Genomic DNA, 16112 nt, shown 5'->3' on the forward strand with positions numbered 1-16112 from the left:
TATGAGTCCAATGAAACTGTCAATTTTACAAGTCACTTATAGTAGCGGCCTTGAAGGGGATTGGAAAAAAAAAATCCATGCATGACTAAAGTCTCTCCACCCAACTCCCTCACTGTTGGAGCTCATCAATGGCAGCCGGAGAAGACGAGGACCTAATTCGCTCCCGACTCGCAGACATTTTCGGGGATGTTAGATTTTGCATGAACAAAATACCAGCATCAACCTTCAAGAGCCATTTCCTTAAATGCCAAATGTGAAAGCGCAGGAACGCACGAGTGTTCGATTAAAAGTTTAACGCGAGGCACTGTGTTGTGGTGAGTCATTTACATATTCCCTGCATGACTGAGGCAGGCAGAGAGATGCTCACAGGTGGAAACGTACAGATACGCACAAGGGAAAGCAGTCCGCCCCCGGTGCCACACTCGTTTTCGTTTCTTGAGGAAGGCACAATGAGGAATTGTAACCAAGCAGCGAGAGGCCGCTTCTCATCAAGAGGGGACACTAGCTACATCTGTACTAGCTACGTCGCTGGCATGCAAAGTAGTGCGAGGCAGGGGAGGAAAGAAAGGAGAAAAGAAAAGACGGGCAGAAAATAGAAGAAAAGCAACAGCGACATCAAACCACCCCGCATCCCCCCCTCACCCCCCGCGGGTCAGGGCGGGCTGGTAGGGAGGCTCCTGCGCTTGTCCTAATCAATAGCAAACGCCAAGCATTTAGATGCAGCCATAGGCTCCCGGCCAGGCCAGAGTCCCGGCCGCCTGCCAAGGCTGTATGGGGGGACGAGGAGTTTGTGATGACGCGAGTGCGCAGAGATGCATCCATCTGCATACCCGGAGTGCTAGAAGCAGTTCTAGACCAGCATTTTCAGGGCATGATGCTAATTTAAGGAAATGGCTCTTGAAGGTTGATGCTGATAATGGAATCCAATGTCGGATCCAATGTCGGATCTGTGTGTTGTGAAATATGTTGACATTGTGTCAATATACGGACATCATGACACTCCTTAATAACATCTAACAATCTTCATAGCACCTTTAATCTGTTCCAGTCACATGACAGTCTTAAGGTTAAAGCGACGGAGAATTAGAAGATCGCAAATAATAATATATGGATTTCGAGAGAGAAAAGCTGCATGTGAAGTAAAGATGTGATGTTAACATGGCAGTAACTAGCTATGAGAACATCGAGCTAAAGCGAAGAATGAATTATTGACATTGAAAGATAAAAATGTATACATTTTTCATTCCACCTTAAATGTAGCAGCAGTTCTGTAACTCACGTCTTTTAAGATAGAAGGGGAACAATAGCCTGGTGGCTAATGCTAGGCTACCGGAGGCTGGTAACAGTTTTATTTTGCTTAGCTCAGCTTATTAGAAGTTATCTGGCTCATTATGTCAATGATGCCGACCACTTCACACTACACGGACGTGCTATAATTCATATTTTTAAATCACTGGCGAGTCAGTGTGACACAGAGGATGCTTGTAGGCTCGATCAAGGCCTCAGCAGGAGCTACACAGATAGATGAGGTAGGGACTTTGGTAGTTTCACCTTCAGTCACAAGATTCAATGTGCCACAAATAAGTGAGAGAAATGGGCAAAACCGCTGCCACTGCAACAGTGGAGGATACTGAGGAAACGGTGGCTTTTACTCAAGATATTGTTACCTTAGTGAAAATTACTGTGTGCTAACAGCGCCTAATTTGTATGATATCAAAACAAATGTATGTTTTTGATGTTATTGGAAGGTTATTGGTATAATAAACTTATTAAAGTTACCTCCTGGGCTTAGCTGGCTGGATAATGATTTCAGTGTAATCCAAGCAGTCTGCAAGTAGCCAATGTGCATTTTTGAGTTGAAATTATTTCATGTAAACCTTAAGGAGCAAAAGAGTAATTTCCTCTATGATATCCCAAATCCGATCTACATTACATCTGCGGAGTCATCTGTACTGTCTGGTTATTAAGATATCAGTTCTTATAGACATCCAGCAGTCATTTTTCTACACATTAAATATATTAAAAAGTTTTGATGCTGTTATCACTTGGTAGACAATCAGAAAACTGAATACACCATCCAACAGACCTGATCATTGCAGGGATTTAGCTTTAGAGACACTCCCACACTAAAATACAATCCTGGTGATTCAATTCAAATCAAGCCAAGGTTACAGTGACATGGAACATCTTCCTTAGAGCAAACGGGCGGACACTGGCTGGAACCGATTCACAAAAGACAAACCCGTCCTCCTCTGGTCAATAAGAAGTACTAGAAAGCAAGTCCTCATAAGTTATTAGACAGAGGTGAAGGCAATGGAAAGCAACTCAAAGAAAGTACAAGGATTATGCCATGGGTTTATATAGAGAGAAGGAAAATGAGTGCATGTGGGGAGAGGAAAAAGGTAGACGGTTAAGTCACTAATGGTGATTTTGTGTAAGTCATGGACACTTCAGCCACTTGAGAGTTCCAACCTTCTGAAAACAAGATTATCTTGGACAAAAAACATCAAATTCTTTTTGAGAACAGTGTTCACAAGGCTGAAAATACTTGTACCAGGAGTGTGATGTCTCCCTGTATCGCTGGATAACACCATACATCATTAGTAAGAGCATAAACTAAAAACATTGATTGACGGAGCTCAGAAGAATGGTCAGACATCTGTCCAGTTTATAACAGACTTCCAGCAACGTGAACAACCTATTAAACCGGTTGCTTGTTATTGAAAATTTGCTTTTGCAGAATTAGAGCATATAAATCACCAATCACCGCGAGGACCACTGCCCTACCCCTAACTGCTACATGGGGCACAAACTGCAACTGAAGGTTCAGCTGCTGTGGGTTTTCCAGCTCTGCAGAAGGATGATGTTGGGGATATGGCAAGAGCTGAGCTGAGCAATCACAGACCTCCCTCCGCTCCTTCAACCACAGCCAGGTTGCACATGCAAGGGACTCAGGGAAATCAGCTTCTCCAGAGAGTCCTGGAACCATGGGCTTGAAGCCATTCTACCGCACAGAGGGCCCCTTCAGCTTCGATGATGGTAAGAGTGCTTGGAGGAAGACGGTTCATTTATTTCCCTTGAAAGAAGAAGCTAATAATAAAAGCAATTCTTCAGCATGTAGCGCTTGCTGATGACCAGGTCCACCCCGTGGCTAGTGAAGAAAGGCGCCCCGCTCTCCAGTGCAGAACCACTCGCCGTTGTGTTGCTGTGAAGAGAGGTGACGTGTTTAACAATGAGGCGTGGGCCACGCGGCGGGTAAAATTATCCATACCTTCTGATTGGCTGTACCTGAATTGAGTCTGCGTCTGGCTGCATTTGGGGGAATAGAATTGCGGCAGCTGAACTCATTCTTTTGTACATAAAAATGGGTTCAGTGCCCTAGTGTTTTTTCCTTGCAAAAATGAGACACAAGCTCTCTAGCTCTCTCTCTCCCTCTCTCTCTCTCTCTCTCTCCCTTCTGCTTACCCTCCCTCCATCTTTTTTGCAATCTCTCTATCAATGCCTCTATCAGTAAGTCTTGTTTTTTTTTTTTTGCTGTTGTCTTTTTCTTGCCGTTTTATTCGCAGCACAAGAATATGCTCCCAATTTCCCAGGAGGGGGAGGCTGAATGAGAGAGAGATGCCGTAGCGGCCTTTGTTTCTTGCTACAGTTTTCCTTGAGCTGGCGCACTCTGTTCTTTAAATGTTTACACTGAAGAGCCCAGGGGCTGGAAAAAAGAGACTGCATGCACTGAGCATATGACACACTGTCATTTCACCCTCCCCACCATTCGCTCTTCCCCAGTAACCTAGAGCCGTACCAAGATAGTTTGAAAAGAATCTGCTAATTTCAAATCTGTTCTGCATGAGTCAGCGGCCAAGGTCTGTTAAAAAAAAGAAACCTATAGTGCAGTGGGGTTTTTTTGTTCACATGCAAGGACACACCAGACCATCTCTTAGCAATTGTCTCTTCACCGTTTTCTATCATGACCACCGCCTCTCCACCGAGCAGCCCGTTTGAATACATTTCCATTTTGGCTCTGACGCACAAAGCACACCCTCTTTTGGTTCCTTGGTAAATTGGCACGTCTTTCCCGCAAGCAAGTTCACATGTAGAACATTTATTAAGCGTATTACACCCCAAGGGTTCTCTCCTTTTTCTGTCAGTAAACAACCCGAAAGGAGAAGGAAAAACTCACTCAAGCCGATTCCCTTTGATTTAAATGAGCCCTGAAATAATGGGTTTTCTCTAAAGGCAAGAATTTCATTATTGACACCTCCCTCATCAAGCATTTAATCTAAGGGGCATGCTCTCGCTCCATCCGTCTTCCTTCCTTCTCCTTTTTCTTCTCGTCTGCTTTTCCCTTCTCCCTTCTCCACCGCCTTATCGCGCTAAATCAAATGAACAGTTTTTAAACTCCCGTATCTCACATGGTCTTAATCACATCAAGCAGTAAAGGAATTTCATATGATATCCGCTTCCGACGGGGGAATTTTATGAACTGAATTTCAAGTGCGCTGAACCAACGCGAACCGAGTTTGAGAAAGAACCTGACGTAACCTGGCAGGCGAGCGGAGGAAATCGGAAGCCGCCGGCCATTGTAAGAAGTGCAATAATGGAACGGGTTCTTCGACGGTGTGGCTGCGCGGAGGCAGAGTGGGCAGGGAGTCAGATCTCCTCGGGGGGGTGACGTTTACATGGCAGCATGTCACGGCCTCTGCGTTACACATGGCGCTCTCTGGCCTCGAACAAACACCGACAAGTCATACCCCTGCAGTTCATGGCAATTACCGGGCCAGGGCCCTCGTGTGCCACGGCCTGAAGTCCGAACTAATCTGATTACGCTTCCATTCTGAACTACAAACACAGTTTTGCCACACGAGTGAGTCGGTTAAAAAGGCCTCCCGAAGAGCGATAGGGGTGACATTCTCTCTCCCTATCAGCCCACCATCGCCTCTTCTAGCAAATTAATCAGAGCCAAAACACAAAGGAGGGAGTTTGACATTCCGTCCGAGCGGCAGACTGGCCAGAGCGATCCGGGAGTCGCTGGGGTGCTCGATTTCCTGGCAATGTCTCCAGTCAACCAGCCAAACCCCTGCCCTTGCTTGCTGAATAAACAGAGCGAGGTTGAGGCAGCTGCCATGGCTGAAAGGAGAGCCTGGCGATGATTCGAGGCCGATTTGTACCTTTGCAAAAATTAATTTACTTGTGGTTGTGTGGAGAAGCACAGGAGGGTGTGTGGGCAATCATTTGTGCCTACTTTCAAAATCTCCAGCACACGCTGGTTGGTCGAGCAGGGAAGTATTGCTCGTTGAATTCAAGGTTGAGACCTTCTCCTTCTATTACAGTCCAACGTAAGACTGTTCCAGGGCTTGAAAATTTTAATAAGACACTGCCCCTGGTTAACCTTGTTCAGGAAGGGTGGTACACTATGGATTCTTGTTGGATACACTATGTTTCCCCCCAGTTTGCAGTAAGCAGTAATGAGTAATGAAAATGAAATATGTGCCTTTTTATTAGACCATCTTCATTGTTATCATGTTATTAATAGAAAAAAGTACATTAAATTGCAGAAATGGCACCTTCATAGGCTTAAATGTTACATGAACACATGTGGCAGCCGACATTTATGTACACTAAATTTGTAAAGCATAAGGTTCTGAAACACTGAGCAGTGAAAGATCCCACAGGTCAATTGGAGGCATGAAGGAGGGGGGGGGGTGTTTTAAAAGTGTGCATTAAAAATGTGCATTAGATATGTGGTAGGTTTCCCAGTAATCCTGTATTGATGAGTGTGCTAAAGAGCTTGGTAAGTAGCAGACATCTTCTTGTATGTGGGTTACACAGACACTTTTGTGAAATGGACTCAGCGTTCCTCTTTTCAAAAGCGTGTACAGTTCATAAATCGATGTCATGAGCCGGAGTTCTGCTCAGCATTACTAAGCTCTTTTGAGGGGTGACTAAACTGAATAATGGTATCAGCAGAGGATGTATTCTTAAAGGACACACACAGCATCAGCTATTACTGTCACTTATGGAAAAATAGAAAGGTCGGGCAAGTTTCAAGACAAAATACACCATAAATGCACCTATTTTTCAAAACTGTAAAGATATAAGTCATTCAGAATGGATTGGGTTGAAGCACAGAGTGGCTCAGTGATCTAATGTGCTACAAATGTGGCCTGGGCTTCGCAAGTTCGAATACCAAGCCAAACCGCTTTGCCATCAGCAGCCAGAGTCCAAGAGAGCACAACTGGACATGCTCTCTCCAAAGATGGGTAGTTGGCGCTCTCTCCAAAGCAATGTTGACTCACACAGGCGTCTGTTTACTGGCCCAGTGAAGCTAAGGACCCGGCACTTTCCTCCCAGCGATGCAGCAGCAATTTGAAGGGAGGCGGTGGCTGGCTTTACATGTATCGGAGAAGTGTCTGGAGCATAGCTAGTGCTAGGAAAGTTATGAACGGGTGGTTTTTTTTCTAGATAAACTAAATAAATTAGCGGTTGGTGTGGCGCAACAGATAACACCACTACCTGCCACTGAGCTACCACACCATGTGGGAGACTGGGGTTTGATTCCCAGTCTGGGTCACTATGCTGCACTACACCAATAAGAGTCCTTGGGCAAGACTCCTAACACTACATTGGCCCACCTCTGTAACACGAGCAACCTTGTAAGTTGCTCTGGATAAGAGCGTCAGCTAAATGCCATAAATGTAATGTAAATTAGACATGTTTACTCCATTTGTGTTACAAGTTTAATGACAGGTACTACACAGAATGTTATGGCCTATATTAAATGGTAATGAAGCCTGAGGTATCTGATTTGATAGTTTTGAAGACTTGGACTCTTTGACTTGGTATTTTTTTAAATCCTTTTATGGCAGATAGATACATGCCACAGAAGGCCAAATACTCCCCAAATGAAACTTTGTTGGATCTACCAATACTGCAACTGACAACATGATAACTGGTTAATTTACATTGTAAATACAATGTCTACATTTATGTGTCAGCATTGTAAGGAAATTGGAATTGGTCTATTTCTCCTCAGCAACTTCAACTTCAATCTCAACAAATTATGAATTATGCAGAAATTTCAAATTCCCCTTTAAGCACTGATGCACATGCATGTCCACAGATTCAGAGATCCAGAAGTGTAATTCAGAGCTCACAGCCACAACACAGATGCTGGTCTACTGTGGCAGGAGCCAGGCTGTCACCCGGCTTCACCCTGGCCCTTTACTTTTGGATTGGGGGGAGCTGTTTAAACAGCCATCCGCCCTTGCAGCAAAATGCACGGGTTTTGTCAAAAATTCACGAGACATCTGTTCTCGTTCGGAGACCTAGCCTCCAAGACGTGTAATTAAATAAGTGTCACGCAGCCTGGCGATAAATATGCCGCGAAGAGAGAGCCTGTGTGTGTGCTCGCGCATAATTATGGCGTGGCAACGAGAGTGCCGCGGCCCACCCCGCTCATTACAACCCATCTGGGACATCAAGAACAGAGCTTTTGCTCATCTGGGTGGGGGCATTCATGGCTGCTCCGGGACGAGGTAACAGCCGGACAGGGGGAGAATCTAAACTCTTAACTGTGCTTTTGATCGCTTGCGAATTTTTAGGGCACCGGTGCGTGCTCCCGCTGCACCGCGTGGCAGTGCTGTGTCCACACGCATGGCTGAATGTATGGTGATCTCCTGACATATGTGCATCTGTGTATGTGTTTTGTTGTGCATGTGTGCAGCATCTTGACTGCGCGGCTGAGCAGACCGCTTTAATCACATAAGGATTTTGGTATTGCGAATGAATTTGCTTTTTTTAAGCACGATGGATTATCAAATATAATCACAAGATTTAAAGATTGGGAAATGGCAGACAGCTGTCAAGCGACACAATAGCTGCACTGCTAGAAAAATTCAGCCTCAGACTGGCAGAACATCAATGCCTCCATCGAGATGAGACAAACGCCTGCTTGCTCACGCGCACACGTGCGCACGCGCCAGGGCATATTAGACCAAGTAGCTCTGAAGATTTTCTTAGAGATCTTTGCAAACACATGAATCATCTTGCTGATTCCTCTCTCAGGAGGGGAACAGCATCACATTGGAGGTTGTTTTTTTTCCCTTCCTCGGCTTCTACAGAACAGTCTAAGTGAATATAAAATAGGCTGGCACGCATGCAACGCTGTTGGAGCGGCTTCCTGTGTGGACTCCTGTCAGGTATCCCTGCGTGAATTAAGGCACGGCAAACTGTTAAACGCAGCAGGAGAGGCGCAATCGTCCCCAGGTAGGTGGTGGTGGTGGGGGGGAGAAGAAAGTAGGAAATAAAAACATGACACCTCCGCTTCTCCAGGGACCTCTGTGGCTTTTGCGCGCCCCTAATTTGCGGAACACTCTGGGCTCCAAAGCGCTTTGCCTGGATGACTGAGCCCGCTCTACCTACCATGGTGCGGCAGTGGTACAGAAGCTTATTAGTGAGCAGGCCCAGTAAAAAAAAAACACGGCAGCCTCACAAGGGGGGAGAGAATGAGAGTTTTTAAGGCTCTTGAGCCCAAGTTGGCTCTGATACCACCCACGGTGAAGGATCCAGCCAGGCTCCTGAGTCTGCTCCAGCTGTGCACCCACCCCTCCCTGTCTTAGAGGGTGCCCCTGCAGTGCTAAACCAACCAGTGTCCTCAGGTGGAGGCCACTAATGACTTATCAGTGCAAAAATAGCAGCTTGTTGACCAGAGGGTGGCAGTCTTCTTTAAAGCAACCGTTTGGCAAAATCTTATTTACACTTTTTTTTCCTTTAAAGATCTCATATCTATAATAAATAAACGCCATTCTAAAAACCTTGCACATCAATTGTACTCTACTGACCCCATAATCACACGCAGAGCTTGTACCACGATGCAATACAGCTTACACACAGTTGCTAAGCTCTCATAGCAGTTAAGACTTATAAGAGATCATTTCCACCATTTTCCGTGCAACATTTGAAAGCTAATCAAATGTCAGAAATCCATGTTTTAACAATTTTATGTCCATCATGTTCATCCAAAATGCCAATGCTTATGAAATCAGCCAGCCATCTCTTTTTGAGATCCCATATGTGAAATAAATAAACTACATTCTGAAAACTCTATTCACCCCATAATGGAATGTAGTGCTTGGCCCCCTATGATTGCCGCATGCAATATAACTTGTTCACGGTCGCTAAGCTCTCATAGCAGTTAAGACAGTTCACATCAAAAGAAAACATCAAATAAGTTGACTCTGATGTTTGTGGATTGGTCCAGTAATGACTGTGATCTGCTGCTGTGCTGAGTATGAGAAAAGGAGGGACTATCGCTTAGAATTCTTCGCTGCCAGCAAACCCTTATTCCAAACATCTTATCAAATACCCCCAAAACAATTCACGTCTTCAAGTACGTCTTGCATATCGTCACTGTCGGACAAAAACCTTGTATCTTCAAAATGAGAACTTCACAGGAGGTACACGCCTTATTAACTTTCCATGGAAGTCGATGTAAGAAGATTGGATTCTGAGTAATTTTGGAGCATTTCTATTGGTCCATTCATCATGACATGAAAAAGAAGTCGGAAAAAAGTCACAAACATTAGAAATTGAGATACAAGGTTTTTGTCCGACATGGATTATATGTCTGTGAGCTATATGGCTAATTAGATAAATCATAGAAACTTATACCCTGCTATTTAGAATGATGCAAACCTCATACCTTAATCACCGCAGACTTACTGTGAGTAAGTGAGTACTTTCAAGAGGACTTGCTTATGTGGTTTCTGATGAAACTGTATGACTTGTACGAAATGTATGAAACAATGGACAGCTTCAAGATGACTGCTACTGCTTTTAGCTACGCCACATACTCTAGCTTATTCTACAGGTACAGTTTATCAGAAAACACAAACGTCTACTTCAAAAAACGTGTGTGCTGGTATTTGTATGCAGTTTGCATGAGGCCAGAAATGCACTCAATGCAAGTACACAAATGCCAACATGCGTTCCTAGCGTCTGCAAACAGGATAGAGTTAAACATGTCAACAGTAGAGAGCGCATCCTGCTTAGACAGAAAAAAAAAGACTCAATAAAAGGTGGTGTGGTATGTGGCCTCTAAATCGCTCTCGGTGGAAAGATGGGGAGTGTGATTCTCTGGTTCGGCCTCTGACAGCTGACTGGAATGAAGCGTGGCAGGGGTACAAGACAACTTGGCTGTCACTGGAACGCCGCTTGCGACAACGCTCAGTGACGCATGCGCTGTTTCTCATTTTTTAACCCAATCTGCGTAGCTCGAAATGTCTGCGTTCGCATCCTGGCGTGAAGTATGTTTTCGGGCCTAATGCTAATCATGGGTTGCGGATCAGGCAGCGACAGGTAGTGCAGCAGTGGTGCCGCTGCAGCCCTCACCTGCGCTAAGTAGGCTAAGGCTAGAGCAAGGGTGTAGCCTTGGGTAGCCTTAACTTTGGAGAGCCAGAGCTTATCCCATATATGTAGTAGGGCTGGGCGATATGGTAAATATGTGATCTCAGGATATTTAAAGACATTTTCACGATACATGATATTAATCACAAAATTACTAAAAAAGTATTGTTCAGATACTTTCCCACACTGAGTACAGTGATTTATGTTCAAAGTGCTGCACTGCATTTAATTAAAAGTGACTAATTACACTGTTCGTAACAAAAAGTGCAGTTAATTAGTGTCCTTTAAGCAATGCATATCAGCACGATTACTAAATTCATCACTATCCGATAAAATATCGTCATACTGCCCAGCTCTAATATATAGCTATAACAGTTAACAGTGCAGCAGGTGTCTACCCCAATCCACCCTCCTGCCTAACAGGGCCCGACTGTCACATTCACATGCCTAACTAACATTAGCTCTATCGATACGATATCTATCGTTTTGTGATCACCTGTGGGCAATGCAGATTGCTACTGGTTTGCATTGCGCATGTGAACTGGGTAGCCACAGCTTCTATCACTTGTTTGCTACGTATGCCTCACAGGTTCAGCACAAAACTAACGCAGCAAACTTTGCACTTCGCTGATATAATCGCTCTGCTGGAGCCACTCAAGGCCTCAGAAAGCTAATTTAAGTTTGAAAACTGAACCACGTGAGCAGCTACACAAGCCCTCTCCAGGCCTCGCTCGCCTTCACTCTGTAGCGAGATGCTAATAAGCGGCTGTGCCACAGCGTTGTGCTAATAAGAGACGCCTGAGTGGTTCTTGGATAAGGTTGGGGGCACTTTCGATCTTAGAGCGGCCTGTTCAAAGCCAAACATGCTGGAGGATTATGCAGCTTTTAGCACCTCACTGCTTAGGGCATCGTTATTATCAAATGCTCGGCGCCACAGCCAAGTAACTTCACGCTAAATGAATCACCGCGGTCAGTACACTGACGCCCAACGGTCCAGCAGGATGGATCACTGGACTGTATATCAACCATCTGCCTCAGGACAGCTGGGTGATTTTTTACAGCAACTAATGGACGGGAAAAAAAGCTCCTGGTGGACAATGCGCGACATGTTGGCAAAAGGTCAAATGTCCTCCGGACCGAACAGTAAAGAAAGAGCCACGGCTGCAATTTTGGATGCCGTGCGAGAATGGCAGCAGCTTAACCCTTTAACGACTACCAATTGCTCTCTCTCTCTCTCTCTCTCTCACTTCTTCATCTTCTCTTGCAAAGCAATGAAATAAGTAGTGCAGTACACTTGAGCATGCATTATCATTCCTCACTGCTCCTGGAGTGTATCACACATGATTCATCAAGCTTGAGGAGGCTTGAAACCCTTCCTTCCTTTATTTATTTATTTATTTATTTATGCATCTATTGAACCCCATTGCTTTCCTTCTGCCAAGAAATGTGCAGAGCTCTATTTCGTCAGGCAGCTACGTCTCTTTGAACTTGACCCACTGCGCAGGAGTGAGTGGAGTAGCAACTACGGACAGAAGATGGAGTGGTGGTCATGATGATGATGATGATGATGATGATGATGAAGATGAAGAAGAAGATGAAGATGCTGATACTGTTTCATCTCTTCCTACCTGGGATGTTACTCTACAACTGATAACACCCTGACAAGTCCCTCGTATAACAGTCAAACTGCAATCCATGATTTTTCACATTTCATATAACATAAGCCCGGCGCGCGCGTGTGTGTGTGTGTGCAAGAGACAGAGAGGAGTGAGACTCGGAGCGAGAGCGAGCCGCCGTCCACGGACTCGCACACTCGCCTCAAGCTCCCGTGCCGCTTACCTTGAGCGCGCGCGCCGCTTATCACGGCGAACAACAGTGTCCATGTGGCTCCCCACGTCCGCACGACCGTACGCCCGTGCATGGTCCGCGGCGGCTGGGTGGCTGGATGGCTGGCTGGCGTTTGGACGCGCGCGTGTGTGTGTGTGAAAGAAAGAGAGAGAGAGAGAGAGAGAGAGAGAGAGAGAGAGAGAGTATGTGCGCGCGCGCTCCCGCGCTACGGAGAGCAATGACCGTTTCCCGGGAAGCCAGAGACAGATGCGCGAGGCGCTCTCACAGGTCCGGTAGACCCCAGTAAAGGAGCAAGCAGGGAGTGTGTCCGTTCGGTGCGAGGATGAACTAATGCCCAAGTTGAGCAACTAACCAAAAGTGCGCGTGAGCGGGGCGCCCATGGCGCGAGCTTAAAGTTGAGCCGCTCGGCGAGGACCGCTGCGCGCGCTTCACTTTCCCGAAGTCAATTAAAGCGGGCTGATGCCGGAGCTACGCCTCTCGCGCATGCGAGATCCCGAGTGCACGAGCGACGCGACGAAGCCCATCGCCCGTAAAGGGGAAGCGAACGAGCCGAAATGACACTAAATCTGAGGGAAAGTAAGGGGCGGGTAAACGTTGCCTCCGGCTCCTGCGACGTATTCCCCCCAGTGTTGTACCGCACACCGAGCGGCGCGTGCTGGAAACCGGCGCTGTAGGAGGTCGCCCCCTTGCGGCGCGCGGAGGTAGCGCGCGGTGCTCACTTTAACTAGTCGATACATTTTTGTTGTTGTTTTTTTTTCGGGTCTTTTTTCTCTTTTTTTGACGTTTTTTGTATTTTAAGTAAAAAAAAATGTTAATATTTTTGCGCAGCTGCCTCGTGTTTAAGCGCTATCTGGGGATATAATAAGCGTCATCAGAACAGTGGAACAGTGAAGTCAGCAGACTTAAAGTGAGGCGAATTGGGCTGCACTGGAGTGCTCGACTGGGTTCTAAGCCGCCTCATGCTATCCCCTCCAAAAAAAGAAAGAAGGGGAAGAAAGAAAGGCACATTAAAACGCGGCTAGGCAGATTTGCCAGTGGAGGGGCGGAGAGATTTGAATTCTTCCCGTGGCAGTATAAGCCGGCTGCCTGTCTGAGACCGCAGGCTTTGATCCTGAGGGCGCAAATGTGGTTTTGAATTCCGAGCAGATCCAGCGACTGGCGCTCATTACCGGGGCACAAGCATGACTCACATACCTGCAACCACGGAGCAGGTCACATTCACAAAGCAGAACTGAGGAGAGAGAGAGAGAGAGAGAGATGAAACTAAACAACGGATCATTATCCTCAGGCGTAATTGTAGAAGTTACACTCTTAGAGCTAAAGGTTCAGACCTTAATTACAGCCAAACCGTTTCCATTGGCTTGGGTTTGAGGTTCCTAGAGCTTTACATCCAAGCTGAGAACCATAAATGGTTCTAGGACAAACCTCCTTTACATTATGCATAGGCTCTTCAAACTTGAATGAGCTGGTTTTGTAATGGTGTCGGAAATGGTATGCTGTGTGTCCATGATGGGTGATGGGTTGATGTCAGAGTGTGAGGGATCCTAATGACGGATCCTACAGTATAATAAAAATATACAACGTAGTTCTGCATAGTCATCGGGCTCTCTAACTGTAACAGTAGTGGGACCCTTTTTGCTGTGATATACAGTAGAACTATTTAGCCAGGCAACCAGGCTAAATACCAAGAGAACCAAGAATTGCTTATGGTTCTTTGAGTTATCATGGGTCTATATAGAACCCTCATCTTTGGTAAAGAGCTCCTTTGGAACCCCCTAGTTCATTTTTAAGTGGTTTTGTTGGTTCTTATTGAATCTTAAGGTATCCTACAAGAAACTGGTGGACGTAAGCATTAAGCCAATTTCCATTAGGAAGCAAAACCATCAGGTTGTATTCTTAATGAGGTGTATAACTTTTTTTTAAGGGATCCCATTAAAGAATCATCCATTGCACCATTGACTGGTTTGCTTATTATGGAATTTAGTGGCTATGGGACAAGTTTCCACTCGGAGGCAAAACTCAGGTTTTCTAAGCTTCTATGTTCTTTTCAGGGATCCCAGCAGGGAGCATAACACATTCTTCTGTGGCATCACTCCAAAGGGTATTTTTAAGAGTGTAGTGAGACAGTGATGATGATGGAGAGAGCTTGATCAGCATTAACCTCTTTGTCATCATCATCATCTTCATCATCCTAATCATCAGCAAAATGTCAATCATGTGTGCAGCATCTTCAGCCTCTCTCTTTAGCAGCAGTAATTCTACGAGAACTTGAAAGGAACTCAATGTAGGCAAGTGACATTGAGGACATCCACCAACGTCTTTGTCACATTAAGTAAGCAGGATCACCGTAAAAGCAAACTATTTGTTCCACCCCCCACTGGCACTCTAACATCTGCTCGTGTGTGGGAAGAAGACAGAGCCCATGAAAGCGCCACTGTAGAAAAAAGAGCTGACGGTAGCTGTGACAGGGCCCTTGATCTTGCAGGTAAAACGGTAAGGGCGTGCTTTGGAGGTAGATGAGACCTGTTGGAGGCAGACCGACTGGTTCCAACCCACAGCGTTGTGTCATTGCCCTGCTTTTTCCCCTCAAGGAAGGAGACTGCCTCTCCGTTAACAAGCCAACCTCAAACTGGCGATGTGTGAGCGCTTGAGCGGCCTGTCTTCTCAGGTTGGGCCTAATCACATGCGGGGGCAAACCGCGTGGGCAAACGGCATCTGGCTTTACGTCACCTCCTCCTGCTGTGCACAGCAGTCAAGTACACTAAAAATACGATGGAAAGGGTTGGGATGGTTGACAGTGGAGAATATTTCAGAGCGAAACACTGAGGTTACATTACTTTCGTGTCAATTTAATCAAATGATAAAGATCAGCTAGGACATGTTTGGTGACTTGGTCTGCTTCTTTTGTCTTACTTCAAGGCAAATGTAGCTAACAAATGGCCTTATGGTTCTTTTCCATTTCTACTTAAGGGGAATTCCACCAAATTTTTAAAAGTTCTGCATACGCAAATTGCTGAGATGTAAACAAACTCATTGACAGTGGTCTGATGTGAAAATGCACCATGCCAGAATTGTAAATGCCAGTGTAGGTTGGAACTAGACAATATGAAGTGTTCAATACTTCACTTAAAATGTATTTTTGGAGTATAAGCAATGTGGAGAGGTACATACAGAAAATTAGCGCCCAAAACAAACCAGCTTTTTGAAGTTACCACCTCTTTTCCATTAACATTACATGTAAAAACTAAAAATAGCTAGTTAGCGAACAGACATTGTGAGATCCAAAGTCAGTAAGTGTCTCTGCCACGACACATTAACACCCCTGCAGACTAAGGGCATTTCCTCATTTTTGCATATTCACCTTTAAAGGCACTTACAGATAACATAATATCCACATGTTTTATATCAAAATGTTCAGAACAATCTCAAATCTCTCTAGAATTTGTTTAGAATTACCCAACCAGCTTGTTATTACTCTCCCAGATCATGTGTGATGGTCCCGACACTGGGAGAGTGAGCCACAGAGAGAGAGCCATCTACCCACCCACAAAGAGAAAGGCCAATTGTGTTCTCTCAGGCTCTGACTGCTGATGGCAGGCAGCATGGCCAGGCAGGATTCCAACCAGTGATTCTTGGGTCATAGTTGGTGTAGGAATAAGGGATAATCTGGCCCTAAACCTGAAAATTTTGTCTAAGAGTTTCTATTTACACGGACAAACAAATCCACCAATTACAGATGAGGGGCAGATGATGGACACACAGATCCACCAGTTAGACCTGGCAAGAGGCCGAAGATAAGTTTCTCAACCCCTCTTCATAGTCTCTTAACTCTGGATGTGAATCATGTATGAACTCGTATAAGG

General features: G+C 45.5%; 1 protein-coding gene across 2 annotated transcripts in view; it reads right to left on the reverse strand.

The window, feature by feature from the left end:
- sdk2a (sidekick cell adhesion molecule 2a) overlaps positions 1-12804 on the reverse strand; it is a 169440-nt gene extending 156636 nt beyond the window's left edge. For both annotated transcript variants that reach the window (XM_072693262.1, XM_072693261.1), the window contains exon 1: positions 12241-12804. In XM_072693262.1, coding sequence (XP_072549363.1) covers positions 12241-12322 — 82 coding nt within the window. In that variant the 5' untranslated portion in view covers positions 12323-12804. The remainder of the gene's footprint in view (positions 1-12240) is intronic.
- Positions 12805-16112: the final 3308 nt, after the last annotated feature.

Source organism: Salminus brasiliensis, chromosome 12 (assembly GCF_030463535.1).
Source record: "Salminus brasiliensis chromosome 12, fSalBra1.hap2, whole genome shotgun sequence".
In the NCBI taxonomy this organism is placed as follows: Eukaryota; Metazoa; Chordata; class Actinopteri; order Characiformes; family Bryconidae; genus Salminus; species Salminus brasiliensis.